At 40.2% G+C, this 20,551-nt stretch overlaps 3 protein-coding genes across 4 annotated transcripts; 1 reads left to right on the forward strand and 2 right to left on the reverse strand.

The window, feature by feature from the left end:
* Positions 1 to 367: 367 nt before the first annotated feature.
* LOC115683973 (GATA transcription factor 12-like) lies at positions 368 to 2,185 on the reverse strand. The gene is made up of 2 exons (XM_030608638.2): positions 1,619 to 2,185; positions 368 to 1,177 (listed from the first exon to the last, which is right to left on the reverse strand). The coding sequence occupies exons 1-2, from the start codon at positions 2,168 to 2,170 to the stop codon at positions 464 to 466; spliced, it is 1,266 nt and encodes a 421-aa protein (XP_030464498.2). The 5' UTR covers positions 2,171 to 2,185; the 3' UTR covers positions 368 to 463.
* A 4,543-nt stretch (positions 2,186 to 6,728) lies between these two features.
* Positions 6,729 to 8,708, reverse strand: LOC115683984 (uncharacterized). 2 transcript variants are annotated; one of them, XM_056320273.1, is made up of 2 exons: positions 8,137 to 8,708; positions 6,729 to 7,603 (listed from the first exon to the last, which is right to left on the reverse strand). In XM_056320273.1, exon 2 carries the CDS (start codon positions 7,527 to 7,529, stop codon positions 7,002 to 7,004), a length of 528 nt encoding a protein of 175 aa, XP_056176248.1. In that variant the 5' UTR covers positions 7,530 to 7,603; positions 8,137 to 8,708; the 3' UTR covers positions 6,729 to 7,001. The 2 variants fall into 2 exon arrangements, with proteins under 2 accessions (XP_056176248.1, XP_030464517.1); XM_030608657.2 differs by having other exon boundaries at positions 6,729 to 7,559; positions 8,137 to 8,704.
* Positions 8,709 to 9,380: 672 nt separating this feature from the next.
* On the forward strand, positions 9,381 to 14,626 carry LOC115684037 (casein kinase 1-like protein HD16). Its single transcript, XM_030608724.2, has 17 exons — positions 9,381 to 9,551; positions 9,673 to 10,276; positions 10,737 to 10,871; positions 10,954 to 11,027; positions 11,120 to 11,189; positions 11,290 to 11,345; positions 11,441 to 11,512; positions 11,916 to 12,010; positions 12,100 to 12,166; positions 12,288 to 12,417; positions 12,500 to 12,718; positions 12,879 to 13,027; positions 13,222 to 13,396; positions 13,532 to 13,622; positions 13,702 to 13,859; positions 13,936 to 14,124; positions 14,215 to 14,626. The coding sequence occupies exons 2-17, from the start codon at positions 9,890 to 9,892 to the stop codon at positions 14,272 to 14,274; spliced, it is 2,127 nt and encodes a 708-aa protein (XP_030464584.1). The 5' UTR covers positions 9,381 to 9,551; positions 9,673 to 9,889; the 3' UTR covers positions 14,275 to 14,626.
* Positions 14,627 to 20,551: the final 5,925 nt, after the last annotated feature.

Genomic DNA, 20,551 nt, shown 5'->3' on the forward strand with positions numbered 1-20,551 from the left:
CGAGTAACTTGTGCTGTCTTCGTAAGTGTTCGTTGGCATCGTTTCGCGATCGGACTTAAGTGATTCATTCAATGTCTAAGGGACTAGTAACCTAGCATAGGTATCACAAAAGCGACGCAACACCGGTCCAAATTCCCCCACCACCTGCTCTGCCAATTAGGTGTATCAATTTCCAACCATTGAATGAGAAAAATAGGAAGAGTTATCTCAAGAGGATTGATGCCCAACTTTGCCAATTTCGGCAAGCATGTCAACGCAAAAATTTAACGAAAAAAATCAAAATTTCAGCCTCAAGATCAAAAGTACATTTTTTTTCCCCTCCCCCATTTTTCCCTCTCATTATCAATCTACATCTAAAAGGCCAAAATTGAACAGAAACTAAGAACTGATTTAAGTTAGCATTAGCAAGCTACAAGTTTTTTCCCCTTTTTTCAGGTGAGATTATTTTCTAATTGATGGCATACTACATCATATGACGGTACGCGGGTCCGCCACAGTGGTTGATCAAGAACTCGTCGGGCCCGCTCGACATGCCGAAGATGGGGCTTTGGCCGAAGTACTGTTGCTGCTGATGATGCGCCCTGTGGATGTCCTTCTGCCTCCGGAGCTCCAGGACCTTGCGGTGCGAGTTCGAGTGCTTGGTGGAAATGAAGGTCGGGCTCGCGGCGGGGCGGTACTCGGGCACCAGGCGGCCCGACTTGAACCGGACCCCGCAGGCATTGCACAGCGTCTTCGGCCCCATCGGGCCGGTCCTCCACTGGGGGGTCTTCTCGGACGCGCAGTGGAGGCATCTCCGTGGCGCCGAGTCCAGGCTCGCCGCGTCCGGGAGGCCCTCCCGTTTCTTCACGGACGGGGCAGTCTTGGGCGGCTTGACAGGGGAGAGGTGGAGGAGGCGGGTGGTCCAGTTGCAAGGGGCTGCGCGGGACCGCTTGCTCCGGGACTTGGAGGGGAGGGGCGTCTCCGGGAGGAAAATCGGGGGGCCGGCGTCGGCGTCGGCATTGGCGGCGGGCTTGAGGTCGAGGAGCTCGGGCCGGGCCAGGGCGTCGGAGCAGGACGATTCCGGCGTGGGCGGTTTGGATCCGGGAATGAAGTGGAGGGGCTGTTGGAGGTTCTGCTTAGTCGAGAACGAGTCCTCCACGAAATTCGACAGCCATTCAAGCTCCGCCAAGTCGTCGTACTGCAACAACGACAAGATCATTAAGAAAAGAAGCTCGATCCACCGCTGTTTCAGTTCTTTCAGGCAATGTTCTTACAATTACAATTCATAGATTCCAAATTGCAACTACGGGATCGTGTCGCATTTGTTAATCTATTTGCAAAAAGCCAACTTTTTTTTCATTTCAAAATCGAAAGAAGTTGCAATTCTGATTGTTCTTCTTCTTTTTTTGGGCCTAATTTCGGCCATAATGAAGACGTGAATCCCTGCAGAATGCAAGCTCAATTCAAATAGAATCAAGATGCAGAACATGGCGAGAATCCCGGCTCGTGAATTCAAACGAAAGGAAGGAAATTGTTACGTAAAGGTTGCATATTTTTTTCTCAAAATTCGTCTGAATTCGCAAATGGGGCAATGCGATTCGCGATTTCGCGCAAAAAGCTCGTGGCTTTTCCCCCGTACCGGAACGCAGAGCTCGCCGGCGAAGCCGGAGTCGCCGAAGCTCCGGGACCCGAAGCTGCCGGAGAGGTGGTTGTCGCCGCAGGAGACGGAGGAGTTGCAGCTGTCGACGGCGGTGGTGACGGTGGAGGAATCCGCCGAGCTGGCGCCGACATTGTCGAAGAAGCCGTCGGCGGCGGCCACCATCATCGCGGCGGCGTCGTCCTCCTCGTTGGAGAAGTCGAGGAGGTCGTCGACGGCGAACTGCTCCCCGCCCTTCTTCTCCGGGGAGAACTCGCCGGGGTAGCCCCCGCCGACGAAGCACTCCGACACCTCCATCTTCATCTTCCCGCGGGCGAAAAGCGCGTCGTTCCTCGGAGGGGGCAGCGGGGCGATCGAATGTAGAGAGAGAAAGGGAGGTGGGCCTGCGAGTTTTTTTAGAGAGAGAATGGGAGGGAGGAGAACGAAGGTGAGCTGTGATGGTGAGTGATGGCGGAGGAGGAGGAGGAGCGGGTTGGGTTTTGAGGAGGGGGAGGGAGGGGCGAAAGTGTAAATAACGAGAAAACGAGGGGCCATCTTCTTGCATGGCAGAGGGGTGGGGGGTGAATATGAATATGTTTAATTAGGGGGGGTGGGGGAGTGACTTGCAGGTTTCTGTAAAAGTTTAATTAAAGAAACTGTTTTCCCTTTTTTGGGCAAGTGAAAAAATCATTATTGAGACAGGCTTTATTTGAATAATAAAAATTATTAAAAACAAAATTTCTCTCTTTTTTTTTCTTTTTTTTTTTTTTGTGGGGGTGGGGATTTGTTGGGTTAAATGTGATTGGAGTTCATTCTGTCACAAGTTGGCAAAAGGGAGGGTAATGTGAGAGATTCTGAGGTGGAATCCCTACTTAGGTGATTAGGCCAATTAATTCACCACAAGTCAAATGGGTTAAATGCATTTTAAACCATAGCAAAAGCCTCTCTTATCTATTCTACTCTTACCCTAATTGATCCGCTAGATATCGTCACGAGTCGTTCATAATTAGCGAAACGACCTACTCAACCTAATCCTGATGAATGCGAAACGAAGTACTCGTTCAGGGATTCGGTCCATTGGGTCTAGTATGTTCGATCCTCAAGAATAGCGACATCAGGCTCGCCGGTCGATTAAATTACAAAAAACTCATGAACCTAAACAATGGAAATTTTAAATTCATTCATTTAGAGCGAAGTCTTACTAGAATGCATTTTATTTACGATTCCAGTGTTCAAGGCATACATTGACCGAGCGAAAAAGCAAAGATACGTTGAGAATCATAATCCCGGGCAATATAATTGCCATGCAATTATCGTTTTTCGGAAGACCCTTTGTGGCCGAAGATATGCGTAAGCAGTTGAGGAGGTTTAAATTTAGCCCGCCAACTTTTTCTTTGTGGGGGTGGTTTAAAAGGTGATTAATTTTAGCTGGCTCTCATTAGCAAAGCTGTCACCATACAATAATAGCCCGCAGCAGCAGCAGCTATCTCCATGAAAGGGCTGCAGAACAACGCAGCTAAACAAAAAGGCTACAGATATGAATGGGAGAGTCTTGGAGCTGTAGGCATCATCATCACCATCATCATCAGCCTCCAGTAAAGCTAGCCATTGATGATGTGATTAAGAGTTAATGCAGGGTAATTAATCACAAATCATTTACGGATATTTATAAATGTGAAAAAAAAGAAGAAAAAGGAAGGGTGGGTTTCAAATTCAACCCCTAAAGAATCGATCCAGCAGGTTTTGTCGCTAGGGGGGTTCCTCCTCCTCCATTTCCGTCCAAGTTTACAGCCGGATTCCTCTGCTGCTCCCACGAATTTAGAAAAGAATTTTCCGTCTCGGGGCTCGTGCGCTAATTATTTATTTATTTATTATTTATTTATTTTTATAAAATTCGCCACTGTCTCTGATAAATATTTATTATAGTAAATAATAAATGGGGAGAAAATAATTACTTTTTTTTTAATAATAATTACTTGATTAACTGTACCTCTTCAGGCTCTTCTGACCCCCTTTGGCCCAATCATGGCGCTTATTATATTCTCTTGCCCACGTTTAGGCACGATACTTACAGCTCGACTCGGTTAATTAAAAGGCAAAAAAAAAAATTTAGTTAAAAACAACGGTCATGATCTCATCCACGTGGCTCCGTGGGTGTGTGGAGATTCTTAATCTCTTTTCTGTTTTTTTCTTTTTTTGCGCTCTTGCAAGAATTACTCATCGATAATCCCAGGAATCTTCGCTTTTGGGATGAGTAAAAAAATGGAGTGAAAAAGAAAAAAAGAAAAAAAAATTTGGGTGCAACTTTCGTGATTTTAGTTTTAGAGTGCGCGAAAAGTCCATGTGAATGTTACCACCCGCCTAGGTGGCGCTGCTGGAGCGCGCACTCTTCCTCTCGCAAAAGGTTGAGTGTTCGAATCCCGGGCGCCGCAGGGTGACTTAACCGGTGGCACGTGTGTGGTGGCTAGCACGTGTCGCCCCCAGGGTTTACTCCCCGGCTGTCAGCCGTGCGGGGGTTCCCTGGGTTACCAAAAAAAAAAAAAAAGTCCATGTGAATGTTTAGATTTTGATGTCGAATGGTTATTAATATTGATAAATTTCAAACCATAGTAAATGTTTTGTCCTTCCTTGTGATAAAGTATAAGAAATGAAAATGAATAATGGGACATAACAAGAAATTCATGGTATATGTGGGGAAATATACTGTTTCTCTGGATTAATATAGTTCAAATAATATCTTATCTTGTTAACTTACGACACGTGCAACATAGTTCTTCGTGGACGATATAGATGAAGCTAACACGACAGCCATAACTTGCAATTTATTTCTCCTTACAAGTCTCTTTCATCAATAGATTAGAGGTACCAATTAAATCGAGAAACCATTTCTATTTCGATGCATTTACAATTAAATGCCCCATGTGGGGAGAGATTTAGATGTCTTTGAAACCAATCTTTCGCATGTTCACGGTAAAGTTTCTCTATTACAAAATATATAAAAAAATTATGCGGTTATTATGAGCGAACATACACCATTGGCATTGTTTTGATTTGTACCCATTGACATTGTCTTACTCCAATGAGAGAGAGATGTAAAGTGAACGACCAAGCTTATCTTTATACCGTAGTAGTTATGGTCAATATTATAATTTAATTTCGTATTATTTGAATTGAACCATAAGATGAGGGCTATTTGCGATGGGGACCAATCATAGGAGGAAGAGATAACACATGCGCTGATCCCGAGGTTTAATTGACAACCGGTAATTGGATAATGTTATTTTAGAATTAAAATTTTACTCATTACCCTAATCAACCCCCCATTAATTATTATATTAATTTCTTAATTTCCGGAGTGAAGGTAGAAGGAAAGTCGCCCAAACATGATATCTTTTTTTTTTTTATAAAATAATTCTTTTTTTCCCGGCATTCATTAACTTTTCCCGTGGAAATATTTCGTTCGAAAGGACCCGGGGGGGTGGGGAAGGGGGTCGTGGGGCCCACCCAGCACGTGACGAAGGTGGAGGTGGTGTCAGCGATCATGTGATTTTTAGGTTCGTTTTGTTTTTTTTTAAGCCCTCAAAAAGGAAAGGGGGAAAAAAAAAAGCGGAAAAAGGAAAAAGAAAATAATCAAGGGAGCTGAAAAGACCGAAAAGCCCCCCCGCGGGGGTCCGGTCAACTCCGCGTGTCGGCAGCCCGATTGGGGCGGGGTTGCCCGCTTTCCGTTCGTGGTTCCTCGCACGTGCGTTGTGCTCCCCATGTTTTGCTCGAACATGGGCGCACGTGCTCGGGGCTCACGTGACCATCACGTGATATCGTTATCGTTATTTATTTTTTTTTTTTTTGTTTTTTGGTCATGGAGATATCGTGAGTCGCCCAGTGTGCAATGCACTCTCTCAGTAGACCGAGGCCCGGCCCGAGCTAATAGCGCTCTAGATAACTAAAGTCAAGAGCTACTTAAGTTTTTTTTTTCTTTTTTTTATTAGGCGTGAAGAGCTACTTAAGTTATTTAGGTCCTCGAAAATATCTAATATGATTAGGCAGGCACGAGTGAGAATTAGTGGAGAGCGTAATGATTCTATAGTGAATTGGAAAAGTTTTTCCCTTGAACAAAAAAAAAATTTGATAGACGTTCTTCCCATATTCCGAACTATATACTAGACTATTACGAGCTCGACCTCTGATGAGTTCGAGTTGTGGGTGGGCTACGGCCCCCTCCTCACTGTTGATGCAAAATTTTCATCATAAAAATATAGCTGTCTGATACACATGGAATTTCAGAGAAAATGTCTTTTCTCATGTCTTGGATCCTAAATTTCGCGCCTTAGTATCAATTCTATGTAAACTAATCAAGCTTTGACGAGATATTAGACACTTTCAAATGTAATCAAGCTTCGACGATCGCTTTGACTAACATATAACTGAGGAAACAAAATAATCTAATTTTTGCTCATGAATTTTCCTTCTTCTTATTGAAAGGATTGTTGGACTTGACACATGACATGCACTTACGTGTTTGGACCGGAGTTCCTATTTTCAACCATGCTATTCGAACAACCTTAGCTGGACATGATTCCGGGGATCGTGTGTGCGCGCACGTTGTGTGTCCAGTGGACTTGCCCCAAGTTTCAATGACCAAATGGAAACACATTGACAATTATTTACTCATTTTGGATTTACCCCCAAATAAAAAAAAATAAAAAAAGGAAAACCAGAAAATTAATATCGGGCCGGTTTGACCCGATCAATCTTCAGGATATGAGAATTGGGTTTCTCAAAGAAGGCGGCCCGGTTTCAAGCCGGTGCCGGGCTCTTTATGACTCTAGGCCCAATTGAAATTCCACAGGATCATCATTACGCAGAATTTTCGGGAAGCAACTCCACATTCAGAAAAGAATTGCAGAGGCCGGCCATGTTCAATAGTAGGGTGTCTGATTGATTATTAGTCCTTCTTCGAGTCATTTCCGTTCATGTTCGGCTCGCAGTAACGTGGTCGACTTAAATTATGATTTGTTTATAGCCGGATCGGTTTCGAGCTCTATGTGCATCCCTGCTGTATTCATATGTTGGTGTTATTTTGAATTGATCTGGATGCTTTTGAGTTTGCACATGTATGCTTATTTCTTCCATTACAGTCTCCATATATTCACAATACAACTTCCATAATGTCAAAAAGAAGAAGGTTGTGGTGAAGGGAACTTTTGGCCGTTTGAGTTACAACCTCTCTATCTCTAAAAACTTCTCATTACAATACCGACTTATCGAGACGCATTCCCGTTAGAGATTATTTTCGGCATCTGGAGATATCGCGAAGATCATCTCCGGAGTCCGCTGTTTGTTTCTGCGATGAATCGTCTCGTTTCAGCCGATTTCTCGTGGCAAGATGTCATAGCGTACCCAGTCTTGCAGACGCATTTTGAATGTCGTCTTCAGATTTCATCATATACACACCGCTCACATCGGGCGGTACCCCATTCTCATCTTCAAACACATTGCCTTCATAAGTCGCCACCCCTCCATCTTGAACTTTGCCATCGCCGGTTTTTTCTACAATCAACGCAAAACCGACGCTGTCTTCACCAATCAGACCCTCCTTTGCCTCTCTCATCAGCTTCTCTGTCTTTTCACTATAGCCAGCTCTATCATTGTCGCCGTGGTAAGGGCGCTCCTCTTTATGTTGTACAAGACCTCCCGCCATGAAACCGAGATTCACCTTACGGCCTAAAAGAAGCGCCCCCGAGTCCTGGATGCTTATGTTCTCCTCGTTCTGGCGATGTCTTTGATTGTCGAATTGATGATTGATCTGAAAAAGCAGCCAGATGCTGAATGCCATGGCCGAAGCGAATTGGAATACTCTCATAGACCGTGTCGTCCTTTGTCCGTGATTGTTGCCGCCGGATTGGTTAGCCATCATGTTCCGTTCCTTCGAATTTGAATCGGATCACTGGAAACAGAGGCATATTCCAGGCAAATTGAAGTCAAACATGACTTGATGGGCAGAAAAAAGAGAGTTGATAAACAGATGAGTCAAAAAACAATCACAAACATGGGAGACAACTTCTTAATCTCATTTGAACATTATTAGTATCAACTGAATTCATCACTAGGACACTAGCCAAAACTTGTCGTGCCTACCATAAGATAAATCTGTTCCTAGCTTAACAAAAATCAATGCAGAACATACTTAATAGGACCTGCTCATACAGTCCTATCTAATGGTCTGACCTTGTGATGATGAACTTGATAATACACCGGCATGCTTGAATGCTCTCTCTCTCTCTCTCTCTCTCTCTCTCAAATGGTCACAGCTGATTATAGATTGCAGAGCCATGATATATGATGTTCGAAAAGCTAACAGAACAGATAGACTTCAGAGCATTTTCTACCTTTTAAACGCCGGAAAGAGCAAAAAGACAACATGATGAATATGAAATAAACCAGAACCTTATTCTGCAGCGACTGATCTGTCCAATTACAGGCGAAAATTCACCTAAAGAAGGTGACGACTAACATGGGATTACCTGGATACGGATGCCCTTTTTGTCCACAGAAGCGATGAAGCAGAGCTCAAAGAGAAGAACCCTTTTGAGAGAAACAAGCAAAGGCCCGGAAAGTTCTCTCCTTTCTGAATATGTGCAGAGGGATATCTGATTCCGAGAGTCGCAGAAACTATTCGTCCGAAGGCAAAGGAGGAGAACTTGTCAAAGGCGTTGAACGTCAAGAACAGGGGTTTGGACTTTGGAAACTCCAAAGAGACGGCTCTGTCACGTAACTCCTCCTTACTTCATGCCCGCAACAGTAGTAAAGACCTTTCCTTCTCCCTCTTTTCTAGAAGCTTTGATTCTGATGAAGCAAAGTTCAAAGGCGAAGGGCAACGTATAAATAGGAAAGGCGACCTCTATTTATAGGTTTTGTTCAGTTCTTGACCAGGTAGGATCAAGATAAAAAAGATAACATCGGATGAGATGGGATAAGAACTCCAAATGGCGAATTTTCAGGACAGTAGAAAGATTTTCACTTTGTTATTTGACAGGGTGGGTTTTCAGATCAGATGAAACCTTATCCATGTCTGCTGTCATTCAGGGACAATAGCGATAATCCTCCTGACTTGTAACCGACGCTGAATATGTTTGTGGAGAATGAATATGCTCTGAATAGACTAAAACATGACCAAACGCTGTATTTGTTTATGATTAAGCACGTGAGATTAGCGATCTAATCACTTCCTTGACTTACACGGGTTTGCATCTTCAAGATAAGTTCATGTAAGAGTGTCTTTGAATCATCTTTAGAAATCGTCATAAGAAAAAGTGATTAAATTTGCTCAATTGGGTGGTTAACTCCATATCTCAGTTACATCGAGCGACAAATGTGTTTATAATCAACTTCTAGAGATATAATGACCCGGCAACATTTAAAATTTGCATGTGTATTGATAGCAAACATGATCTCGGCAAGTTATTTTCTTCGTCGATCGTGTCGTTGCTCACCTCACGTGTTGGAAAACTCTCAAGCTTTGATCCGTAATAATCGTTTCTCAGGACAATCATGTTGCAACAAAAGGTAATGTGATCTACTTTTGAAGATCGATGAAAACACAAGGTCTATCTTGATGTTAGAAATCATTGGCCTTGAGGTGCTAGGTTATGTGAAGACAACCTGTCATCCGACGGCCATGAACGATCCACGTGGACATTTCCCTTAATTTGGACATTCCCTCGTGACTCCAATTTGTGAAAAACTAAAATATTCCCTCCCTCTCTCTCTCTCTCTCTCATCATAAAAATTCCAAAAAGAAAAACAAAAAAGAAATTCTCTCTCTCTCTCTCTCTCTCTCTTCTTTGAAAAATCCCAGACAATTCCCAATCTCCGAAACCCCAATCGACGTTCAAAGCTCTCATCGGCTCCGGATTCCTCCTTCTCCGGCGGGAAAAAGGTAAGCAATCGCCGTGATCGGTCGTCGATTTCGGTTTTCCCGGTACGTCGCCGGTCTGTTTCGCGTCGGAACTCAGTGGTTGTTTGCCTGTTTTCCCCACTTGATTTTGGGTCTCTTCCAGCTCGATCGATTGCCGGGCCGATCGAAAGTTGCGCTCTTTCGACGCGAATTCGCTGTAAAGTCTCTTCCTTTTCCCCCACCTCCGATTGGCGCTCTTCTGGGTTGTGTCGGTTGTCGAAGGGAGTTGAAAGGGGGAGGGGGGGAGAAAAACCCGAACTTTAGTGCCTTCTTTGTCTTTGGACGAGACCATCGGAGGTATGAGAATCTGAGAATGAAAGATGCCGGTACTGCGTGGCGGCGTGTCCAAGGGCCGGGCAGCGGAGAACCAGCAGAACTTTGAGGCCGACGAGGGGATCGCCACGCGGACGAGGAGGCGGCGGGCGGCGGCGGCGGCGGCTGCGGTCGCGCAACCGAAGAAGAACACCCGGCAGGCGAAGGGAGCTGCTGCCGAGAATTTAGCTACCGTGGTTGCGGAGGAGGAGGGACAGCATAATAGGTTGTTGGAAGTGGGGTTGAGACCCGCCGGTGGTGGTGGTGGTGGTGGTGGAGAAGAGAAGGAGGAGGTGGGTGAGAAGCCAATGGATGAGTTCAATAGCAGGGGGCGAAGTGCTGGGAAGGCACATGCGGCTGAGGAGGAAGGAAGCACTGCTCCGCTTCCCGAGAAGGTATACTTGCGAATTAGCTTTCTATGTGAGATTATCCAGAGCTTTTGTTTTCAGCAGAGTGCCGGCGGTTACCCGTTTCTTATTGCTATGAATGTGATACTTGATGCTGTGTCTTCTGCATACGGTCAATGTAGATTGTTGCTGTTGAATGATAGACGGCTAGGTTGATCAAATTTTGCCGGGAATACTCGGTAATTGATGGTAATATCCGATCGTTAATGATATGACTGGTTATAAATTTTGTTACGTGATAGGATCAACTTTTTATCTGTTCAGCATGGTGATTAAAATTTGCAAATGGTAGAATTGGCTACATTTAACACCGTCACTTCCTGATAGTGGACCTTTGTCTATGTATGAGTTGGTAGTTTCTATGGCATCAGTTCTAATTCTGGGGAGCACTGTGCGCATGCACTATTTATGTATTTTCTATTGAAAGCATTCATAAATTCTATCTCAGGTCCAAGTTGGTGGTTCCCCAGTTTACAGAATAGACAGAAAATTGGGAAAAGGTGGTTTTGGCCAAGTCTATGTTGGCCGACGTGTTTCTGCTGGAAGTTCAAGTGATATTACTACTGGGCCTGGAGCTGTAGAGGTGCGTATGTTGCTCCAGTTTTGATTGCTATTCTGTGCATATCTTCTTCTTATTATTCAGTCAACATTTTTTTTTTTCACAGGTGGCATTGAAATTTGAGCATAGAAGCAGCAAAGGATGCAGCTACGGCCCCCCTCATGAATGGCAAGTCTACAAGTAAGTATCCTTGTCCTATTATGTTATTACTCCTTTTCATCACATTCTGTTATTAAACTTCACAATTTTTTTTTTCTGGCATATTTACACAGCACTCTCGGTGGTAGTCATGGTGTACCAAGAGTACACTACAAGGGTCGACAGGGTGATTTCTATGTCATGGTATGCTGCTATTTCCTTCTTGGTTTGCAGCATCGGATATTTTCTGCTGTCATCTTTTAAGTTGTAATAGTTTGCTAAGCATATTAACGATTGCCTGTAGGTAATGGATATGCTCGGGCCTAGCTTGTGGGACGTGTGGAATAATAATTCTCATTCGTGAGTTTGTTTAAACTTAGCCTATGATCTTATGGTATATATTGTTTTGAATCAATCCTTTTTAATTGCTAATTTGATTGTATCTTTGACTCTAGAATGTCCACTGAAATGGTAGCATGCATAGCCATTGAAGCAATATCCATATTGGAGAAGTTGCACACAAGAGGGTAAGCGTTTTGTCGCCAACATTATGATTGTTGCTTTTAGTATGTATGAATGAGATTTTCTCCTGTGTTAATTGCTCCCATTGACGCTTCATGAGTTCACGTGGACGAGTGATCAAGCATTGCGTATTTGGTTTTGAGTTTCACTCCATTGTCATGAATAGATATTTTTGTCAGCTACTAAATGTGGATAATGTCAGGGATCAGTTCCTTTCTCCTGTCTGATCTGATTTAGCCTGTAGAGGATTAACAACAACTTATCCTGAATAATCTGCCGCGAAACACCAGCCTTTTGCCTCTTTAGTTTTGGATTATGTATTTTCGAGAATCTTTTTTTTCCGCCAATACCCTTATATTATGGTGGTCTCATATTTTGACTCAAAAGTATTATCTCTCCAACTTCCAGGTACATTCATGGTGATGTAAAACCTGAGAATTTTCTGCTTGGTACTCCCGGAACTCCTGATGAGAAGAAGCTATTCCTAGTTGATCTTGGATTAGGTACCTTCTTGAATGCTCATTTTCTGAATTTTATCGTTCCGTCAGTGTTCTATAACTGGCTAATGTATAATATTATTTTGGTCTATTAGCTACAAGATGGCGCGATAATTCAACTGGTCTGCATGTAGAGTATGACCAAAGACCAGATGTTTTCAGGTACTTGGGGAACAATTGAGTGTGGGGATAAGATGAATTGATGTAGCTTTGTCTATCAAGCCCTTTAGATCTCTAAGTGTGTTCCCAATTGCTACTTACTTCGATGGTGTCTTCTTGGCAGGGGAACTGTGCGCTATGCTAGTGTGCATGCTCATTTAGGTAGAACTGCAAGTAGGAGAGATGATCTCGAATCTCTTGCCTACACTCTGATTTTCCTCCTTAGAGGTCGTTTGCCGTGGCAAGGATATCAGGTTTGTCTCTCTGTTTCTGGCTGATAGCAATTTGCCCCTCTTTGAGTTTGACAATAGAGGTGATTCTGGTGTTGCATTTTAGGGAGAGAATAAAGGCTTCCTTGTTTGCAAGAAGAAGATGGCAACATCTCCAGAGACTCTCTGTTGCTTCTGCCCGGTGCCATTCCGACAGTTTGTTGAACATGTGGTTAACTTGAAGTTTGATGAAGAACCAAAATATGCTAGATACATTTCTCTCTTCGATGGGATCATTGCACCAAATCCAGATGTCAGACCGATCAATACAGAGGGTGCTCAAAAGGTGGTTAAAGTTCTTGGTTCAACTTAATCCACATATTTTAGCCTGTTCATTGTTCTTTCAAGTGTCTTGTTCTGCTTCTCTCTCTCTCTCTCTCTCTCTCTCTCTCTCTCTATCTATCTATATATATATGTATTATCTGACTTAACTGTCTGTTGTGAAGCTTGTAACTCAAGTGGGTCAGAAGAGAGGACGGTTGACCATGGAGGAGGATGAAGACGAAGATGGACAGCCGAAGAAGAAGGTCCGATTGGGTATGCCAGCTACTCAATGGATTAGTGTTTATAATGCGCGGCGTCCTATGAAGCAGAGGTAGTGGATATGCTCACTTAAAAATTTCAACTTTTCCTGTGGCTCAATGTCTCGTTTTAGATTTCTTTGATTGATTCATCTCTGCCCTGTTTCATTTTATTTTTATTTGCTCTAGTTATTTGTGGAAAACATATCGACCTTTCAAGTAATTGTATTTACATTTTTGAGGTTGAGAGTTTAACCATTCTCTTTAGGTATCACTACAATGTCGCAGACAACAGGCTCAGCCAGCACATTGACAAAGGAAATGAAGATGGCTTATTTATCAGTAGTGTTGCCTCCTGCCAAAACCTCTGGGCCCTAATTATGGATGCCGGCACTGGGTTTACTTCACAAGTTTATGAATTTTCGTCTTTTTTTCTTCACAAGGTATAGCTCTTTCTTGTAGATATTTCTGTCCCTCCCTTTCCAGATTTCTGTTCCCATCTCTCTTTATTCTCTTGCACAGAAGTGCAATCTCATTGGTTATCTGAAAAATTTGCTTACCATGCTTTTCTGTTTTAGGAATGGATAATGGAGCAATGGGAAAAGAACTACTATATCAGTGCGATAGGGGGATCTGCCAATGGGAGTTCTTTGGTGGTGATGTCAAAAGGTATATGGTTCTTAATATTAGTCTCGTATGTTTATACCTATTTGAATGTTTGATGAAAGATTTAATTTGCTGGCACCAGGTACACAGTATCTGCAGCAGTCCTACAAAGTAAGCGATTCATTCCCATTCAAGTGGATCAACAAAAAGTGGAAGGAGGGTTTCTACGTGACATCTATGGGTACAGCTGGTAGTAGATGGGCAATAGTTATGTCTCGCGGTGCCGGATATTCAGATCAGGTCTTGTAAACGGTGAAATATTCTTCTTCTTATTTTACACATGCATAAGTAGCTAATACAGCCATTTTTTATGCAGGTGGTCGAACTAGATTTCCTGTATCCCAGCGAGGGTATTCATCGGCGATGGGACTCTGGATATCGTATAACAGCAACAGCTGCGACGTGGGACCAGGCTGCATTCGTTCTCAGTATACCAAGGAGAAAACCCACAGATGAGACCCAGGAGACTCTTCGAACTTCCGCTTTTCCGAGTACACATGTCAAGGTGCCTTGTCTCGAAACCTTCACATCTCTCACCATGTTTTAAGACATTCTTCTTTACCCTATTTGCTAACATGATCGAGTGCCCATGCAGGAGAAATGGGCAAAGAATCTCTATTTAGCATCGGTCTGTTATGGGAGGACGGTTTCATGAGCATCCTAAAATTTTGATCGGAGGAGAGTCGAGGGTAAGAAGCTGAAGGATCATCGAAATGAGGTGGGGGAGCGCAGGGCTACGAAAAATTCTCGACGCATTTTACATGTCGTTAAGATGTAGAAAAATTTAGTAAGACCCTTTAATTGTCCGTCAATTGGGAAAACTCTTCTCAATTTTCAAAGTACAAAGAAATAACGAGCATCTGATCTTGTTGTTGTCAATTTTGTATATAGAGAGTGGAAAAGGCTACAGATCAACTGCGAATTGGAATTATTGTAGCTGGATTTCCTACTTTGATGATACATATCTATTAGTACTGTAGTTGACTTATGCTATTTTTCTGGTTCAATCAATGCATGACTGAGATGATATGACATTTTCATTCCATCATAAAAAATAAAAAAGATAAATATTTAAGAAAGAAAAAAGGGATTCATCTAATTACTAGAGAAAAGAAGATAAAAGGATTTCAAAGGTTGGGATATAATATTGTTTGGATATTGGTAAGGGAAAAGAGAGCAAAACATTATATTACGACATAAATATCTTATTATTTTTGTATAAATTGACATAAGAGAAGACGGTGTAAATGATAAATTCATTCAATTTTGATGCGGTAATGGTAATGAACCTGTTTTCATCAGCCGCGCCTATTTTTCCTCTATCGTAAAGTATGACTAGAGGTGAAGGAAGCCAAGAAGCAACATATCATCAGTCCTTCAAAGTGTAGATTGACCCAAACTGACTAGAGCTTCAAACTATGTATTTGGATGCATTGGTGTACGTCTAATCTATTGTATATCTGCAACCACCCGTGATATCAATAGTGCAAATGATGACTGATGCATCTAGGTGGCTGGTAAATGGACATCCATGTACTCACCGGCAATTCACGTGCCTACCTATTGCATCTTCTATGCGTTACAATGCTAATGCTTTCACCAGTGTTAGTTCAAAATCGATGGACTCACTAAAAACTTTTTTGTTTTGTACATGCGGATTTGGGATTCGCTTAACATAGGGTAAATCACATTAAATTATCATGATGTACGTCTAAACTTTTTTCCCCTTAAATTTTTGTCTCATTTGGCTCTATCGGTTGCATGTAGTTGGAATAGCTTGCCACATGATGTACGTCTAAACTATATATTGAACTATATATTGTGGCAGCACTTTGCAATTTGGAGAACATGTACCTAACAGACAAATGAGGCCTCAATATAGTATTCATACCCTCTCTATGAGGACAGATCTACTCCAATAAAGAGAATACCTACCCATCTCGCTCATCAAAAAGTATATATATTATGCTGGGAGATTCCATTTCATTATCTTCAATAATATCCCAAAAGTCCTGCTAATGCAGAAAAACAGAGTTATCACTACCGCGACGAAAACCGAAGATTAGTTAGTTCAATGAATTAATTCAATAAAAAAATTATTCACATTCTTAAACCGTGCTAATAAAATTTTAAATAAGAAAAATATCTTAAATTTTTTTCTTGGGTTCTTTATATCTTTTTCCCAAAAATTGTCGTATCTATTATTTCTCCACAAAGTAACTTATTTTGGAAAGTCCGAATAATAAGCTTTTCATAGATGTAAAAATCGAGTCAAGTGAACATTAAAAAAATTATGAATAATCAAAATTTGGGTCTAATATTTTTTTGCAAGATTTGATTCTTAATTTTAACTACAAATATTATACACATGCTTTCTAGTGAGTCAACATCCTTCTCAATAAGAATTAAAACATGAAAATATCATACCTCTTCTCCTTGCGTGTTATTTAGATTTATTTCCCAAAACTATTGTATCGGTTAAATTTTCTCTAATAGTATCCAAAAGGTTAACCCTAGTAATTCACTCCCGACATCATTGCCAAAAACCAACTAATCTCAATTGCTGCTTTGTATCAAATAAATCATCCAATCTCAATGGTTGTGGATCGACAAGTTATACCAAAAGAGAATAGTCACCGATCTCGCTCATCAAGAAGTATATCCATTGTGCTGGGAAATTCCATTAAGTTATCTTCAATAATATCCCAAAAGTCCTGTTAATGCAAAATATCACTAACATGATGAAAACCGAAGATTGGTTAGTTCAATAGAAAAATTATGCACATTCATAAACGTGCTTATAAAATTTAAAATAAGAAAAATATCTTAACTTTTTTGCTTATGTGTTCTTTATATCTTTTTCCCAAAATCATTCTATCTATTAATTCTTCAAAAGTAACTTATTTTGAAAAGTTCGAATAATAAGTTTTTTGTAGATGCAAAAATCGTGTCAATTGAACATAAAGAAAAAATTATACACAATCAAAATTCTGATCTAATTTTTTCTTGTAAGATTTGATTCTTAATTTTAACTACAAATATAATGCACATGCTTTCTAGTGAGTGAACATCCGACTAGATTTAAAACATAAAAATATCATAAATTTTCTTCTTATATGTTCTTTAGATTTATTTCGCAAAACCATTGTATTAGTTAAATTTTCTCCTATAGAACCCAAAAGGTCAACCCTCTGGCAATTCATTCCCGACATCGTTGTCAAGATAGACCACCCAAGTCACGACAGGTTGATAGCCCTCGTCGCTTCCTAAAAATTCCAAAAGATGTAAACAGTGCTGATAAAGTTTAAAATAAAAAAAAAACATCTTAATTTTTTTGCTTGTGAGTTATTTATATCTTTTTCCCAAAATCATCCTATCTATTAATTCTCCAAAAGTAACTTATTTTGAAAAGTTCGAATAATAAGCTTTTTGTAGGTGCAAAAATCATGTCAATTGAACATAAAAAAAATGCACAATCAAAATTTGAGTCTAATTTTTTTGTGTACTTTTCTAGTGAGTCAACATTTGTCTTAGATTTTTGACCAAAAAAAAACATTTGTCTTAGATTTATTTCCCAAAACCATTGTATTAGTTAAATTTTCTCCAATAAAACCCCAAAAGGTCAACCCTCTGGTAATTCACTCCTGACATCATTGTCAAATACATGTATACTATACTTGTGTTTTGATGGTGCAGGATGTTAACCATGTGCAATGTGTACAATGTCACATTATGCGGGAACTGATTGCCCCCATCATCCAAATGTGTTGCCGCCATTACATACAGCAACCGTAATGACTGCAAGTATCATTGAATCATTTCAGTAAAAGATCCATAAGCAAGCAAGGTTGCTCGAATATCTCCCATTGTTGTCTAAACTCTTGGCATAGAGTAAGAGTCACGGCTGAACACTGTTGCAAACCTGGATTGAAAATGAAGCACATAAGGAGTATTGAATCTAGGGAAATGCTTAGGGAAATGCTTAGATAATGTGCCGTTAACTTTGAATAGTAACGGCACACCTTAGTCACACATTTTCCATCTTCAAAATGGGAGATTTACTTTATGGGTTTCCCATTTTTATTATATAAAAAGACATTCCAAAACAGGTCACGATCAAATCTGTTGAGGAAATATTCGAACAAGGTTCGATTGTCTATAATCATTCATACGAAGATTTACTAAACAAACTTTCTTGTCTTATTTAAAATAAATATTCAAACTATAAAAAGGGCACCGCTATTTTCACCCCTTATACGACTAATCCACTCCATTTTCCAATGAAAAGACAAAATTATCATCAATGATTTAATTGCAATTTAAAGTGTGGCCCCAAATCAATTTACTTTCATTATTTTATTTTATTTCATTCTCAATTTAGGATCCAGTTACCATAGTTATGCAATTCATGTTTTTTATTTATTTATTGTGGGTAATCCGTATATATATATTAAAGGCACAATGTTTTCCTTTTTATTTTTGGATTTTACTTCCGTATAAATAAGTTTTGTTGAGTAAACAAGTGATATACACAACAAAAGTAGAAGTTCATAAATAAGTGATATTGTTAAAGAAGTGTTTATGTTAAAATTTTTCTATATTTTACTTAACAACACAGAAAAGAATTAAGTTTCTTAGAAAATGTTATTTTCAACAAAACTAATTTTACAAAAGTGATTGATTAGAATTAATCATTTTGTAGTTGATTGCCCAATTTTTATTAGAATTGAAATTCATGTTTTTATGGGGTTATTGTTTTTTTCTCTAATGCTATTTTTCCCATTTTATGGTAGAGACAACTAGTGCTTCTTTTATAATTGAAAGTGTGGAGGATGATGGAGTTGACATCATAGATAGAAAACAGAGGACGACGGGATGTCTGGAAGAAGAAGGAGGAGGAGTGGGAGGCGTAGAAAGAAGATAATAGCCTATAAGAGAGAAAGAGACAATTTGCAAAAGCGGAGAACTGAGAAGTCATAAGCATGAAAAGAAAAACAAAAGAAAAAAAGTGAGACCGCAAGAAATAAAAGAAGACAAAAAAAGTTGACCAAATAATAAAAAATGATCACTTTTGTAGAGCTGTACCAAAAGTGGTAAGCCCCATTAAGGATGCTGTCGTCAAAATACAAAAAAAAAAGAGTGTCTAAGCTAAAAAAGGAGTGAAAAAAGCGCGGCCCTAAAAAATATATGAAGAACTCGGTTGCAACTTTTAAAATAGTGAATATTATTCTCCACCCAAAGAAAAAGATTATGTGAATATTGTTTCCAAATAAAAAAAACTTAATTACTCAAAAAATTAGGAATGTAATTATCTTGTATACTTTAAACTTCCAATTATCATAGGATTTTATAATTAAATAAGTCATAACTGTGGAGAAAGGTCACTAATCTCTGCTTCTTTGATTGCAAGAAAGTAAGAGGTATTCATTGACGTCGAATTTTAGTTTGTAATAAATAATGCTTAATTTTTCTTTTAATCTACGGATGCAATTCGTATTAAAAACAACTTCACTAATGAATATAATGGTGGTGATGAAGATGAGATGAACAATGCAACGAAAGATACTATTGAAGAAAGTGTCACGACACTGGAGAACATGAAAGTTTTTTTTTTCATCTTTTAAATTTAATAGATCTATATAATGATATTAACGATTTCCTTTTGGTAAGTGAGAATATTTTTGTACTTATAATTATTCATATTTCGGTATCTAATTTATTTTTTATTTCTTCATATTCAAAAAAATTGATTCTGTGGGTCCTATTATGATTTCATTTCTCAATTTGAGCTTGCAATAAGGAAACATAAAAGTAAAGAAAAAAGAAAAAAAAATTAAATCTAAAGTAAATCACAAACTTAAAAGAGTGTCCCTACCGGTCCTTCATTGCTTATGAGGACTCTTCCATTTCTATCCTTATCTCCTCTCCTTAACATTCTAACTACCTAGTGGCAAAAGAGTCACTTTATTCTCTGAACCCAGCCCCATATGAAAGCCCACGGTCCCTTCCATCACCACCGCACATCACCATGACCGGACCTCGAGGCTACTAAGTCCTAGGGTTTTCTTGATATTTCTAGAATACTCCTAAGGGCGGGCATTATTGTAATTATAGCTCATTCTTGTATCTTCACTGTCAGATTGAAAAAAGATCTACGGATACGATTTGTCTTGTACCTATATATAAAGGTCTCCTCCTCTTACATTTACATTTTATTCTCAAGTAAAATATAATCCAGAGCTTCTCTCTAGAGTTACTCTTGGGAAGGCACTTAAGAAGAAATTCCTAAGGGAGATTGAGATTCGAAGTCCAAAAAATTAGCGAGACTATCGATCCATCTCCACACAAAATACGACCCGATGCAACACCAGTCTTTCGGACATTCGTTCGCTATGTAAATTGAACTTGCAAACCTTTAGAGTGCTTCGCTTGTTAAAAAAAAAAGGAAAAAGTCACAAAAATCCTAAATTATATTCGATAATAAATTATACTTGATACACTTGCCCTAAATTTTTTTTGACATAGAAAACCTTGAACTAAATTTCATTCACAAATGTGGTATTGATCGGACCGTCATCAACAATTTTAAGAAGGGGCATTTTTCTGACAGAAAGAATGAGAAAGCAAACGGACAATTATCTTCAGATTTGGTTGATTGATGTAGGGAACTTTGTCGAACAAAAAAATCTATCTCAGCACGACACGTCGATGTGAGCAGGCCCACTTGATCGAAAGGCTCGTCTTCTTCACTCCGTCTTCACTCTTCAGTTTCCCCGCTCTGCTCTCCCTCCCTCACGAAGCTCTCCCTCTCTCCCGAAGTCAATTCCGCTCTCTCTGGCAGCTCCAAATAGATAAAATAGTAAGATGGACAATATAAGGGACGCTGTTGAGCATGCGTCGCAAGTGGGCCATGGTGATCGACAGGTATCCAA

The sequence above is a fragment of the Syzygium oleosum genome, unplaced genomic scaffold, assembly GCF_021117445.2.
Source record: "Syzygium oleosum isolate NSW1041296 unplaced genomic scaffold, Sole_v2.1 Sole_v2.20, whole genome shotgun sequence".
Classification (NCBI taxonomy): Eukaryota; Viridiplantae; Streptophyta; class Magnoliopsida; order Myrtales; family Myrtaceae; genus Syzygium; species Syzygium oleosum.

What these genes read in the sequence shown, in the direction of transcription:
- LOC115683973 (XM_030608638.2), bottom strand. Translation starts at nt 2,170, where the DNA reads ATGGCCCCTCGTTTTCTCGTTATTTACACTTTCGCCCCTCCCTCCCCC. An exon ending in CCGGCGAGCTCTGCGTTCCG is followed by an intron (nt 1,178 to 1,618) that starts GTACGGGGGAAA and finishes TCGTTGTTGCAG; the next exon opens with TACGACGACTTGGCGGAGCT.
- LOC115683984 (XM_056320273.1), bottom strand. Translation starts at nt 7,529, where the DNA reads ATGATGGCTAACCAATCCGGCGGCAACAATCACGGACAAAGGACGACA.
- LOC115684037 (XM_030608724.2), top strand. Translation starts at nt 9,890, where the DNA reads ATGCCGGTACTGCGTGGCGGCGTGTCCAAGGGCCGGGCAGCGGAGAAC. An exon ending in CTGCTCCGCTTCCCGAGAAG is followed by an intron (nt 10,277 to 10,736) that starts GTATACTTGCGA and finishes ATTCTATCTCAG; the next exon opens with GTCCAAGTTGGTGGTTCCCC. An exon ending in ATACAGAGGGTGCTCAAAAG is followed by an intron (nt 12,719 to 12,878) that starts GTGGTTAAAGTT and finishes TCTGTTGTGAAG; the next exon opens with CTTGTAACTCAAGTGGGTCA.